This window comes from Coturnix japonica, chromosome W, assembly GCF_054131305.1.
Source record: "Coturnix japonica strain WE chromosome W, WE-NBRP24, whole genome shotgun sequence".
Taxonomy (NCBI): Eukaryota; Metazoa; Chordata; class Aves; order Galliformes; family Phasianidae; genus Coturnix; species Coturnix japonica.
This window is the reverse complement of record NC_140701.1, coordinates 21,181,303-21,195,400: the sequence shown is the minus strand read 5'-3', so window position 1 is coordinate 21,195,400 and position 14,098 is coordinate 21,181,303. Positions and strand designations below refer to the sequence as shown.

At 46.9% G+C, this 14,098-nt stretch overlaps 1 protein-coding gene across 2 annotated transcripts; it reads left to right on the top strand.

Moving 5' to 3' along the window:
* The first annotated feature begins 7,351 nt into the window (after nt 1–7,351).
* On the top strand, nt 7,352–13,431 carry LOC107309809 (uncharacterized). 2 transcript variants are annotated; one of them, XM_085527853.1, is made up of 2 exons: nt 7,352–7,775; nt 11,589–13,431. In XM_085527853.1, exons 1-2 carry the CDS (start codon nt 7,758–7,760, stop codon nt 12,699–12,701), a joined length of 1,131 nt encoding a protein of 376 aa, XP_085383979.1. In that variant the 5' UTR covers nt 7,352–7,757; the 3' UTR covers nt 12,702–13,431. The 2 variants fall into 2 exon arrangements, with proteins under 2 accessions (XP_085383979.1, XP_085383978.1); XM_085527852.1 differs by having other exon boundaries at nt 7,352–8,447.
* The last annotated feature ends 667 nt before the right edge of the window (nt 13,432–14,098 follow it).

Genomic DNA, 14,098 nt, shown 5'->3' with positions numbered 1-14,098 from the left:
CCAGAGGACGTTAGCCAAGGCTTTGGGGAGAGTGGTGGAGATGCAGCCCAGGTTGAGGAGGGCCAGGTTGAGGAGGAAGAAGTACATGGGGGTGTGCATGCGGCGGTCGCAGGCTACGGCTGTGCTGATGAGGCCATTGCCCAGGAGAGTAGCCACGTAGATGCCCAGGAAGAGCCAGAAGTGCAAAAGCTGCTGCTGCCGCGTGTCTGCCAACGGCAGGAGGAGTAACTCGCTTATGGAGCTGCTGTTGGACATCTGTTGTTCCTGGTCTTGGAGTCCTGTTCAGAGTGCAGAAGATAATGACAAGTCCAGACCATTCTCAGAGACACTCCTTCTGCTATGCTATAATATTTTTCTTTCCCTTAAGAAAATGTTCATTTAACTCCAGAACTTGTATTTATTTTCATGAATTTCACCATCCCTTAAGGAGTAGAAGATAAACTAGATCTTACTTATTTCTCATTTCCTAATCACATCCCAGCATCCTGGATATATTCCACTTTACTGCAGCTGTTCTTTGAGACCCCAGACCCAGCATCTGTGCACTTCAGTTTCTCTTAGAGAAATCTGCCTGTTTACAGGAGGAATCAACTATTAATATCCGCAGAATCCAATAAGTTAAACTGATTGTTTCCTTTTATTAAGGAGAGGCTGAAAGCACAACCTGTGTTTTCACCTTGCTCTCTGACTGTTCAGAGAACAAACGATGGATTGACGAAACATTTGCTCATTTCAGAGATGTGTTTAAATTAGACATACACTTTTAGATTTCTGTCCCCAATCCTTTTTGCCTTCGCTCAGAACAGGAAATGGAAAATCCCTGCCTTGGCTCTCCTCTTGCAAAGCACCCTTAAAAACATACTGTTGTGCAATGGAGCTGTGATCCTCTGCCTCAGACAGCAGCTGTGGCAGCACAAGCCCTGCCGGGGGACTCCTTCCCCCAACACCACACGTCTCCGTCAGCACCCTGGGCAGCTCCCCGGGCAGGCTGAGTGCTGAGCCTGGCAGGCGGCAGAGTCCCATACCCGGCACACAGCCCCTGGAGCACAGCAGGGACCCTGCTCTGCAGGACAGCCCTGGGCACCCACCTGCAGCCCCGGCTGCACAGCCTTCAGCCGTGCTGGGACATGCAGCCCTCAGGGCTGTGCTTTCATACTGCAGCACGGAAGCCCTCAGTTCGAGCAGAGGTATTGTTCCACAGTAAAGAAACATGCAGTGCCTGCATCCATATCTGCTATGGGGTGTCCCAGATTGTTAGACCTCTATGAAAAGCAGCTCATGGTCTGCAGAGAGACTTATCGTGTCATGGTCTGTGAGCAATGCTCCTGCAGTGATCTCACAGCACGCTCACACAGTACATATCTTGTAATCTCAATCCAATTTCTCTCCTCTCCTCCTGTCACCTGAAGGCTGTGCTGTGCACAAAAGCTGCTCCTCAGCACAGCTGTCTCTCTACATCTCTGCCCACTTTTATGAGCTCCCTGTGTCCCAGGAGCCCAGACAAGCAAGCAGCAGATGATGCCATTTTTATCCTTCCCACTCATCTCCCCTGACACGTCCCTGGGTCCTCATGGCCAACAGCTTCTGAAAAAAAACGGCATCATGACTGTGCTTTGAAATCCGCTCAATTAACCACCACATGTCCAGTGGACAGTGACTGATTGGAGACATATAGCAAGTACTAATTGAGTTCGTTTGATGAAGCACAAAGGGCAACCAGACAAGGACGGAGAGGTTTGGACTTTCCCTGTGCAGGACAGTGATCCAGCTGAGGCAGTGCAGGAGTCTCATCCCTTGTCAGAAATCCTGGAGCTGAAATGGGATACAGCTCCCCACAGAACCACAGGAGCTGGGATTCCTCTGGTTCAGTTCAGAAGTGCACAAGGAGTTGCCTGCATGTGAGCTCCTGCTCTGAGTCCTTGGTCCTTCATCTGGGAGGCAGCTGCTCACACACAGACACTGGGTAATGCCCAAGGTGCCTGGGCTGCTCCTGATGTGTGCCAGTGTTTGTAAACCGTGTGGGAAATCCCTGAGATAGACACCTCCTTCCTGGGCATCAGCTGAGGGCCAGAGAAGGGATAGCACCAGCTGTCTGGTGAATTCACATGCAGCTACAAGAGCAGCACAGGGCCTTCAGGAAAGCCATGCCATAAGTGCGTCTGTGCTGCTAAGTCAACTCCAAGACCCACGATGGGTCTAATGTCTGTGTTCCACCTTCTGCACACTGATACCATAGATGAGCTGCAAACCTGAGCTCCTGATTTGACCACAGGGACACAGTTAAATGGTTTCCACAACTTCACTGTAGCGCGAGGGGGATACAGAGTCTTTAGGATGGATGGGCGAGGATTCAAGGAAGGGTGATTGCCCTCTGTGAGAGTGCACTGAGCTCTGCCTGGGGATGGAAGAGCAGCCAGGTCAGAGCTAATGGAAATGGTAAAGAGAGGATTCCCACAATGTCTGTTCCTGGCTTCTTGATCATTGAGAGCAAGTGGAAGGTGCCCTCTGCAGACAGATGAAAGTCTCATGTTGTCAAACCTGTGTCCCCTTTGGGAGTCTTTTGCACTGCAGTAACAACAGCAGGGACAGCACAGCAGGGCATGTGCCATCCAGCAGATCTGTGGAGAGCACAGATGGCAGATTCTTAACCAAGCCATGGAGGAACAAAATAGGAGAGGTGCTCTGCTGGATCTCATACTGTCCGACAATGAAGGTCTGGCGGGAACTGTGAAGGTCAAAGGGGCATCAGGCCAAGTACAAGACGCAAATTTATCTCTTTTATTTATTTATTTATATATATATATATATTTTTTTTTTTATTTGAGTCCGTAAGCTTAAAAGATGTTCATTAATGTCAATAAAATTGAGAGAAAAAATTGAAGACAATGAGCGAAATCAATGAAAATGTGTTTACCCTTCTCAACATGAGAAATTCTCATGAGTTTTCTTCCATTTTAAGTTGTTAATACGAATCTTTCAGTTGATTTGATTTTTTTTATTGGTTTTTTTATTGTTTTTTTTTTATTTTCTTTTTCTGAAACTATGATGTTTTTTCAGAATTGTGTTTGCTGGACACAGATGCCTTCAGGTTCAGGGACACAGACTGTGGTGCCAGTGCCAGTGCCCTGTGACTAAATCCTGGTGTCACCGCTGCTCTTCCCTGCTGCCTATTTGATGTCCCTCAACCTCCAGGTGTCTCCAGCTCTCCTAAATAAATGGCTGTGGTTAAGGGCATGTTTTCAGCAGGCCATTTAGACACACGCTCCTGCCACAGCCTGCCAGATTTCCCCATCCCTTGCTCTTTGTTCAGTCAGATACCTCCCAATTATCTGTCTGATTTCTGACTTTTAGAGGGATGACTCAAATTTGCTCCATCTCGCCAAAGTCTGATGGACTGTGTTGTCAACTCCTTAACTGTGATTCTATCTAGCCCTTCCTGTCTTTTTTTTCTCTTTCTTTTTCTTTTTCTGTCGTTTTCTTCTCCATTTCCTTTTCCTTTTTCTCTTTATCTTCCTTTTTTTTCTCTTTCATCTTTCATCTTTCTCTTTTTCTTTCTCTTTCTCTTTCTTTCTCTCTTTTTAATTTTTCATACCTTAAAAAGCATGAATTATGAAAGATGTTCATTAATGTCAGTAAAAGTGAAAAAAAGAGCTGAAGACAAAGATAGAAATCAATAAGAATGTGTTAGCCAGTCTCAATGTGTGAAATACTCACGAGTCTTGTTTAGTTTTAAGTTGATACCTCCCAAATCCCTGGCTGATCTATCCCAGGGAGATTACTGGAATTCGCTCCATTCCTCAAAAGGCTGTTGTTAGATCCTTCACCGTGATTCTATCTATCCCATCCTATCTGTTTCTAACTCATTTCTTGTGCAAATATTCCCTATGAAAGATAAACATCAATAGAAGCAGCTTGGACATGGCATGCAGTTGATCACTGTTTTACTGTTCATTCAATTGCATCACCTTTCCTTCTGTTTGTTGGCCATAAATAAAGAGAATTCTTTCTTTTTCTGTGTGCAGCTGGTTTTCTGTGGAAAGCCAGTGGGAGTTGGTGCAAAGACGGTTTAGCACTGTGCGGGTGACAACAGAGGAGAAGAGTGATGTGAGGAAAAGTGATGCAAGTACCATGGGGCCAATGTGAGTAGAAATGTGGTGGGGATGTTGAGGAGCTTTGTCAACACATTAACAGAACAGAAGTCATTGGGACATCCTGGATCACTATCAGTTGCTCAGTGCTGCTTTAATGACTTGTTTTAACCCAACTATAAATAAATAGACTATAAGTGTCTGCTGGATTCTTCCTCCTTAAGATCTCTCTAGATATCTCTCCATTTTGCTGAACAAGTTCTGAAAACCTGGAGAACAGGAAGGCACAAGGAACAAGATGCTCGTTAGGTTATAATGGGCCCCAGGGCGCATTTGATGCCGAATCGATCAATCTCCAGTGCAGAGTGAAGTTTTCACAGAGTACTCAGCAAGACAAAGGCAGAAGTAACAATGAAGATTCTTGGAGTATTAATGGGCCCACTGAGGGCCATTAGCAAGCAAGCTTCCCAAAGCACTAGTTAGAGCAGGTAATTGGAAGCCATGACTCCAGTCAGGCAAAGGCACTGGCATGGTGGCTCTGATGCTAAGAAAATCCTTCTTTGTCTTAAGAAGCAAACAAGACAAGCCCGATTCCCAGACCCTTGGCAGGGAGATCCTGTCCCTCATGTTGGCTCTGGGCCCTTCCTGGGGCAGTGGGATGGAGGTCTGTATGATGTTAAATGAAAGACATGGGGACAGAAGATCCCAGGCTCTGCATGTGGTGCAAGGATGCTGTCAAGTTCATGTCCTGTGTGTGCCCTGTGTCTCATCACAGGATGTGGGATGTGAGAAGGGCCCAGTCTGAACAAGCAGTCAATCCCAATGAAACTCTGAACTTCAGATCTCTCAGTTCCAGAGCCCTCCTGTGCACACTCTGCTATAGTTTGATGTCTTTTCTATTCTGCATTGCCCAGAAATGCACCTAGTGCTCCAGGTGATGCTGGAGCAGCGCAGAGCAGAGGGTGACAATCCTTTCCTTTACCCAGATAGCAATAAATTGCTTGATGCACTTTAGGGGACCGTTGGCCTTCCTGGCTGTCTGGGCACACTGCTGACTCACATTCAATTTGATGCTGACCAGGACCCTCAATCCTTTTCAGTCAGACCACCCTCCAATTTCCCATATCCAGTCAGTGTTTATGTCCAGGGTAGCCCCTACCGAGATGCTCAATCAGGCACTTGTTCTTGTTATGCTTTATGCACTTGGTGCTTAGTACCAACTGGTACCCACTTCTCTGTCTAGTCCACATCTCTCTGCAAGTCCTCTCCACCCTCAGTGGAGGCAACAGCACATCCTCATCTGGTCTCATCAGCAAACTTGCTCAGAACATCTTCTAGTCCTGCATGCAAGTCATCCACAAAAACATGAAAGAGAAGTGGCCCTAAAATGGAGCCCTGGGGAACCCTGACAATGACCATCTACCTGCCCGATGAAACACAATGACTATAGTCTGTTTGGCCTGACATACTGGCCAACTGTTTACCCACCACATTCTGTTTCTGTCTAGCCGTATGCAGAACATTCTGCCCAGAAGGGTGCTGTGAGTAGTCTCAAAAACCCTAATGAATCCTCTGGGATAACATCAGCTGGCTTCCCTTGGTCAGCTAAATGGATAATTGTGTCATAAAAAGATCAGAAGTTAAACAGTTAGTTAAACAGGATCTTCCCCTCGGAAACTTGAGATGGCTGCAACCAATGACAGAATTGTCCTTCAGCTGTTTTTTTCACCATCATTTTCTCCAGAATTTTACCAGGCACTGGAGTGAGACTGACAGGTCCATAGTTGCCTGTGTCATCTTTCTTGCTCTTCCTTACCATAAGACTACATTTGCCAGCTTCCCATCAACTGGTATGACCCTAGGCTTATTTAGATGCAATTGAAATGAGAGCCCAGAGCATCCTAAGGTGTCATCATTGCAAGAACGTAGCTGAGCCATAGCTTTGCAGTGCCTTGAATTCTAGAGTATGCCACAGATGGAGCATAGAAAAAGACTGGCCTCATCTGTTGTTAAGCAGAATAACACTACATGATACATGGGGACTGTGTCTCTGCTCTGCTATGCTCTGCTCACAGGGGAAAGGTGCAGGGGGTTGCTCTCATGTCGGTGCTCATATCTGAGGTGTGCGGTCAAAGAGGAGAGACCAGGCTCTTTTCAGCAGTGTGTGGAGACAAGACAAGGGGAAATGGACAGAAACTGGAGCATAGGAAGTTCTGCACGAATGTGTGCAAGAACATCTTTACAGTGAGAGTGACGGAGCCCTGGAACAGGCTGCCCAAGGGGTTGGGGAGTCCCTTTCTCCGGAGATATTCCAGACCCTCCTGGACGCCTACCTGTGTGCCTACCTGGTGTTCCCCAGGAGTCTGTGCTGAGGCCTGTCCTCCTCAGTATCTTTATTGATGACCTGGATAAGGGCATTGAGTGCATCCTGTGTAAGTTTGTAAATTACACCAAATTGGCTGGGAGTGTGGATCTCCCTGAAGTTAGCAAGGCCCTACTGAGGGATCTGGACAGGCTGGAGAGCTGGGCTGAAGCCAATGGGATGAGGTTAACCAAGACCAAATGCCACGTCCTGAACTTTGGGACCTGGAATGGACTGCCCAGGGGGGTGGTGGATTCACTGACCCTGGAGGTGTTCAAGGAATGATTGGATGTTGTGTTGAGGGACATGGTTTAGTGGGAGCTATTGGTGATAAGTGAACAGCTGGACTGGATGATCTTTTAGGTCTTTTCCAGTCTTGGTGATTCTATGATTCTATGACGTCCTGTCATTGTATGAGTGCCCTCTTTGAGCAAACACTCTCTGAGAGGCCTCACCACATGTCAGGAATTAGTCACTGATCACTGGAAATCTGGTGTTAAATTCAACAGATTTCAAAGCTCATTCATGATACTGTTGTCTTTCAGGAGCTGTTGACCATGATGATGCAGGGAAATCTCAGGGGAGACGAGTGGGAAGGATAAAAATGACATCCTCTACTGCTCAGCTAGGTTGGGCTCATGGTACACAGGGAGCTCATAAAAGTGGGCAGAGATGTAGAGAGACAGCTGTGCCCAGGAGAAGCTCTTGTGCACAGCACAGCCTGCAGGTGACAGAAGGAGAGGAGAGAAATTGGAGTAAGCTTACAAGATATGTACTGTGTGAGTGGGCTGCGAGCTCTATGAAGGAGCATTGCTCACAGACCACGACACGGTAAGTCTCATGCAGTAGGCAATGCAGCTGCTTTTAATAGAGGGTTAACAAAATAACAAAATATGTGACATTCCATGTAGTGTATTAGGCGAAATCGGACCCTCGGGATGTAACGTGATAGGCCCTCCCCTGCTTGGTCATGCATATGTAAAAAAGGTATAGGTGAAACAGGATACCTATATAAGGGACCCTCACATTCCAATAAACGCCATTTGCCATGTGCTCTCTTGTCACTGTCTCGGCATTTGGCCCAGCCGCGGATAGTCAGGGATGAACACGGGACAACTCAGAACTACAATTGGTGACCCCGACGTGCCCTGGCTGCGGCTGCTTCTATGCGGCTGGTTCCTGCTGCGAGCGACACACTTTCTTCTTTTCGTCGCGGAGTAGACAGAAGCCCGGTTGGTGGGGGAGCGGCCGTACCCCTCCATTGTTGGGACACTTACGCCGGATACTGACTGCGGGTCAGTGGCGCTATGGAAGCCGTGGTTAAGGTACTCTTCTCTTCCTGTAAATCTCTCTCTCATAAACAGGCCCCTTCTAGGAAGGAGCTGTTTGCTCTTCTTTCTTTGCTAGAGAAGGAGGGGCCGCTGGCGGCTCCCTCAGATATTTACGACCCTGCTAATTGGGACGGGATTACTTCTGTGTTGGCACAGCACATTCTTGCCACGCAGAAAGCCTCAGAGTTTAAGACCTGGGGTTTGGTTTTGGGGGCCCTCAAGGCGGCCCGCGATGAGAAACTCGCTAACGATCGAGCAAGATCGCTCCTGGGGTTAGAGCCCTGGGGGGGGAGTTCTGCTCTTTCCAGGGGGGAGGATAAGATGGTGGGCTCCCCAGAGGTCCAAGCAGTGGAGTTAGTCACAGGGGAAGTGGCTGCGCTCACAACTGCCGCCCTACAAGCAATGAAAGCGGCTTGGAAAGAAGGGAAGATAGATGCTCAGGTTGGGGCTGCTTCAGGAATTGGGTCGGGAGGCTTTTTCTCTTACAGATGTGAGGATTTGAAAGACAAAGACAAGGTGGTGCGAGCCATCCCGACCGCACCCATCACTCCGGCTGAACAACAAGCAGATGGCCCTGTCCAGCAGCATTCCACTCATTCCACATCCTTATCTCTTGACCAGCAGAAGCCTTCCTCGGAGGCCCCATATCGGTATCCAAAGCAACCGGTATATTCTGCACTCCTTCGCCCATCCTTGGGGGTGGGGAAGGGGAGTGAGCAGGGGCGGGAGGGTGGGTCCCTTCCTCGAGATGGGATGGGTTGTGGGTGTGGTTCCGCCCCGGGGGGCGGGGTGGATAGGCGTAACCAAGATGGAAGCCAATCCGCATCAGCGGGGGCGGAGGCGGAGGCGTTCCTAGTCATCATAACCCTTCCCCAAGAGGGTGGGCTACTGGTCCACCTCTACCTGGGGGGAAGGGGAAGGGAGAACAAGAGCGACCAAGTCACAGATTGGTCAAAGATAAGGGAGGCATTCCTTTTTATCGTTAATTGGGGGCCCGGTCAGGGGGCCCCGGGCTCGAGTGGAGTCTCTGAAGCAGAAACAAAACCTGCTGACGAGCGAGCTACTTTAGCCAGAGCTGGAGTCGGTTAAACTGCTGTTAACAACTTTGAGAAGTTTTTTTTTCATCTATGCTTTTGTTTGTTGTGGTTGTGGACTGTGATTGATATCAGTCCTTGGATGTGTTAAAACTACATAATTTGGTTATGGCTTGAAGATTGGTGGTTTAAGTAACTTGTAACGTATCTTGGAATTTGGAAAGTTTTGTGTATGCACCTCTTGGGGAAGTGAGAAAGTAATTTTTTGACGTTTGTGCTTCTCCAAGAAGTTTATTGCTTTTGAAAAACCTAGAAGTGTTTGCAGACCTTTTTTCAGGTCATCCTGGATTTCTGGTACTTCCTTCACAGTGATAATCATTCCTTTCTTTCACCTCTTTTTTGTCAAACTGGTTATGATTTGCATGTAACTCCTCCATAGTGTTTCCAAATGAAATGAGCCAAGGGACCTATCTAATATCTGTTAGTTGTGGTCACAAAAGAGATCTATCATAAAGACCTTTGCACTAATGTTTTTCAGTGTCAGCTCCAGCCCAGTGGTATCAGTGGACAATAATCATCCTTAAAACTATACTACTTAAGTAAAAAAGAAGGAATAGAGATGGCACTTCCAGCAGGAAGGCTTGCTAAAATGACATATGTATTGAACCTTTAAATCAAGGATGTGATGATGGACAACAACCAGTAGCCCTAACTTCATTTTAGTTAACAAGGAAAGAGTGAAAAGTCATGGAAAAAATATGATAATATTAGAGAATTTGGAATCAGGTTAATGGGAAGGACCATTCCTGCTGATAACTTGGAGGAGAGGAAGAATGCTTAGGATAAACTGTATTGGTTATTGTCACTGTCTTTGTGATTGTTAGATGTTTATGGTATGTGAAAGTATGAATGCTATATGGAAGTGGAATTATTAATGTTACATGGAAGTGTAATTGAGGGTACGAGTAGTGGAATTGTGAAAAACAAAAAACAGCAAAAAAGTTACAGAAGAACAGTGAGTTAAAATGTTGAAAGTGATCCGCTCTAGCCAGAGAAGTTTAAGTGCCAGCAAGAGAACACAAACCCCCGAGCTGCCCCTTCTCACTGCCTACCCCCCCCACCCTCCGCCGCTTGTGATAGTAAACAAATCGTTACTTCCGAATGGGGGCAAAAGCAAAACATTCTGAGTGCTCGTGCCCCTAGTTTAGTGTTAATCACTGCCCCTGCTAGGACCAGTATTACAGACAAAGTGTTTGTCTGGCAGTAATTGTTACAATCTTTCGGTTTTCTCCCTCTTTGTCTGCAGAACTGATTGCACCTCTTGCTAGTCCGAGCAAGAATGTCTTCATTTTCTCCCAATAATATACACATTGAGGGAACTAGGGTAGGGTTATTGAACAAATTTGTTGATGGGGCTTGGAAATTGTATAGAGGGGGAATTGTGGTGATGGAGTTGGATGGAATGGTGGCAGCTGTACTAGAGCAGGTCCTGAAGATCCCAGGATGAGTTTTGCCCCCAGTGGGCTGAATGCAACGTGCACACAGCAGTGCAAAGATATTCGTTCTTTGGCAGTTACAGGTGCATCTCACTCTATACTGCATCAAGAATTACTACCCATAGATGATTTTGCAACTATAGTAGTAGGTCAACAAGAAAAGCTTACCAATTAAATTAAATAAAGAAGGAGCTAAGGGTAAAGCAAGTAACAAACAATAGGAATAAGTAACTATAGCTCCAAATAACTTTTCTGAGTAGTTTGTATTGTAGAGAGATCTAATATAGTGGTTTGTTGTCTTTTAAGAGCAGGTGTTCCACCTGGGCTCTGTATCATGCACTGGCCATGCATGTATGGAGCACATGTGAAAAAACCTTGCAATCTCTAAGCAAGAATTAAAACAGGAGAGAATCTGTGATGGGTGAGAAAGGCAAAGTGCACTTTGAAGCAGGGGACGCCCTGCAGGCACTGCCTATCACATTCACCACTATTGTGTTCCTTCTCTCTCCATTTGGTGGTTTGCCACCTCATAGTTATCGATAAGTAATAATACATTAACTTATAAATTTTCATTTATAGAGTTGTCTAAAATGAATGCTTGAATGACTGTGTATGTGTCAACTCAAAAAATTATGATGTTACATGTAACCTTATGTTTAGTGTATTATCAGTCAAGGTTTTGACTGAGTGATGATGATTATGTTAACATTTAAGTCCCCTGCAGCTCAGCGACACTGGGCCACTGCCATCATGGTCCTTGGTGTGCTGCGACACATCAAGACAGACAATGGCTCATGCTTCATCTCGAGATCTGCTCAAGGAGCATTGGGGAATATCTCACTCAACAGGCATTGTTGGGAATTCCCAGGGACAAGCAATTTTGGAGAGAGCCAACCGCCTCCTCAAAGAGAAGATTCGTATGCTTGGGGAGGGGGAAGGGTACTCAGGCAGAATCCCAGTAGTACAACAGGGTGAAATTTTAGCTCGTGCATTATATGCTCTGAATCATTTTGAGCGAGGAGAAAGCATGAGAACCCCTACCCAGAAACACTGGCAACCAAGGGTCCTTCAGGAGGGCCCACCGGTAAAAGTTAAAGGTGACAGTGGGCCCTGGGAATCAGGATGGACTGTATTAGTGTGGGGCAGGAGGTTTGCAGCAGTAAAGAGCAATGAGACTGGGGATATTCAATGGGTATCCTCGCGTCGAGTTAAACCAGAATTGGCTAAACAAAACAAAAAGGCTAAGGAAGTAACAAGAGTTGAGTGTTTCTTCATAGGATTTGCCAATTGGATGCCCGAAGAGATTGGAGAACCCAGAACAAAAGAAGCACAGGAAGACGCTCCTGTTGATACCAAAGAAGAAGAAGGGACATGAATCCCCTGACAAAGAATCTTTGCTGCCTACGAGAATTACTGTGTTGACATTTATATACCTCATGTGTTTATTGTGGTCACCAGTGGGGGGCATTCACCTGCTTAAACAGCCAGGAAACCTTTGGGTTACATGGGCTAATCAGACGGGGAATATGCATTTTTGCCTTGCTTTACAATCAGCTGCCTCACCCTTTCAAACGTGCCTTATTGGGATTCCGGAATGGGATGACTCGGTGTTTATGGGATATCTTGGGAAGGGCCCGCCTTATTACCGGGATCACCGTTGTTACCGTGACTGTATGAACTTGAAATCTACCTTAAGGGCGTTAGGAAATGATACCATGGATTATCTGGGAAAAAGGATGGCATGTATTATCTGTAGGTTAAATGTCACTCTTCCAGGAGACCCCGAGGAAGTGGAGTTGCTTGGCTCTCATGCAGTGCAGAATGACACTTGGGACACAAATAGTTTGCAGTGGCTGAGCCCTAGATGCTTATTTTTTGGCACACAAAGGAAACCTCTAGATATGCTGCAATTCCTGGGGCATGAAGGCCCTTATTGGGATCACAAAACTGACCAATCTGCTCCATTTACTCTTGTATATCCCCAAAATAGCCGGACCTTTAACGGAGATGGGGAATATTGCGGTTTCACTCCTAACGTAACAAGGGCATACAGTCCACTGAATCCATTGAATGGGTCCTGGGTTCCACCAGCAACGACTTTCAATGTTAGCAGACCGGATGGATCGGTTAGAGAGGTATATTGCAGGAATTATTCCAGGTACAATGGCTGCGTCGTTGCCTCTTTTCCCAAAGGCTCAGGCATATATGTGATTTCCGTCTGGAAAAATAATACCGCTAAAGCCTTACCCCCAGGAATTTTCCTTGTCTGTGGGGATCGCGCTTGGCAAGGGATTCCAAGAAATGCAATAGGGGAACCCTGTTATCTAGGAAGTTTAACTATTTTATCACCCAACATTACGGAGGTATATAAGGCACTCAATCACACTTGACCTAAGAGAGGAATTCTGGCCTTGGATTCTGAATGTGGCAATGATGTTAAATTGTGGGGACCCACAGCAAGGATCTTTGCTTCGTTCCTTGCCCCTGGGGTAGCGGCTGCACGTGCTTTGATAGAAATCGAAAGATTGGCTTGTTGGACTGCAAAACAGGCTAATGTTACTTCTCAACTTCTTTTGGACCTGCTTGTATACGTAAGCAGCATTAGACATGCTGTACTCCAGAACAGAGCAGCTATAGATTTCTTGCTTCTTGCCCAAGGGCATGGTTGTCAAGATGTCGAAGGGATGTGTTGTTTTAACCTGAGTGATCATAGTGAATCAATGCATAAGCAGTTAGCTTGGTTGCAAGATCATACCAAGAAGATTGGCATCCAGGATGATCCATTTGGGAACTGGCTGGGTAGTATATTTGGATCATTCAGTACCTCCAAGGATGCATCAGACGGATGGTGACAGGAATCTTCAAAGAGAGACGTGAGCAAGAATGAATGTATAAGAGGCTCTAAAGAAGCCTGAAGAGTAAAAGCGATCGGGTTGTCACGGGTTAAGCTACTCTATCATAGGGAGGGGGAAATGTAGTGTATTAGGCGAAATCGGACCCTCGGGATGTAACGTGATAGGCCCTCCCCTGCTTGGTCATGCATATGTAAAAAAGGTATAGGTGAAACAGGATACCTATATAAGGGACCCTCACATTCCAATAAACGCCATTTGCCATGTGCTCTCTTGTCACTGTCTCGGCATTTGGCCCAGCCGCGGATAGTCAGGGATGAACACGGGACAACTCAGAACTACAATTCCATAGCAGATTGGCTGCAGGTAATGCATGCTTCTATACTTTGGAAAAAGCCTTCTGGTCCATCTGAGGGCTTCTGTGCTGCAGCTAAAGAGCTGGGGGGGGGGGGGAGCTGCATGTAGCCTGCCTGGGCAGCTGCCCAGGGGTAGGAGCCCCCCGGCAGGACTTCTGCCACCACATCTGCTGCCTGGGGCAAGGGAACACAGCAAGTAATGGTGATAGATCTACACTCTTGTAGGAGAATGAAAACATTTTATATTACTGCAGAAGGAGTGTCTCTGAGAATGGTCTGGACTTGTCATTACCTTCTGCACTCTGAACAGGACTCCAAGCCCAGGAACAGCAGATGCCCAACAGCAGCTCCATCAGCGAGTTCCTCCTGCTGCCATTTGCAGACATGCGGCAGCTGCAGCTCCTGCACTTCTGGCTCTTGCTGGGCATCTACCTGGCTGCCCTCCTGGGCAACGGCCTCATCAGCACAGCCGTAGCCTGCGACCGCCGCCTGAATACCCCCATGTACTTCTTCCTCCTCAACCTGGCCCTCCTTGACCTGGGCAGCATCTCCACCACTCTCCCCAAAGCCATGGCCAAC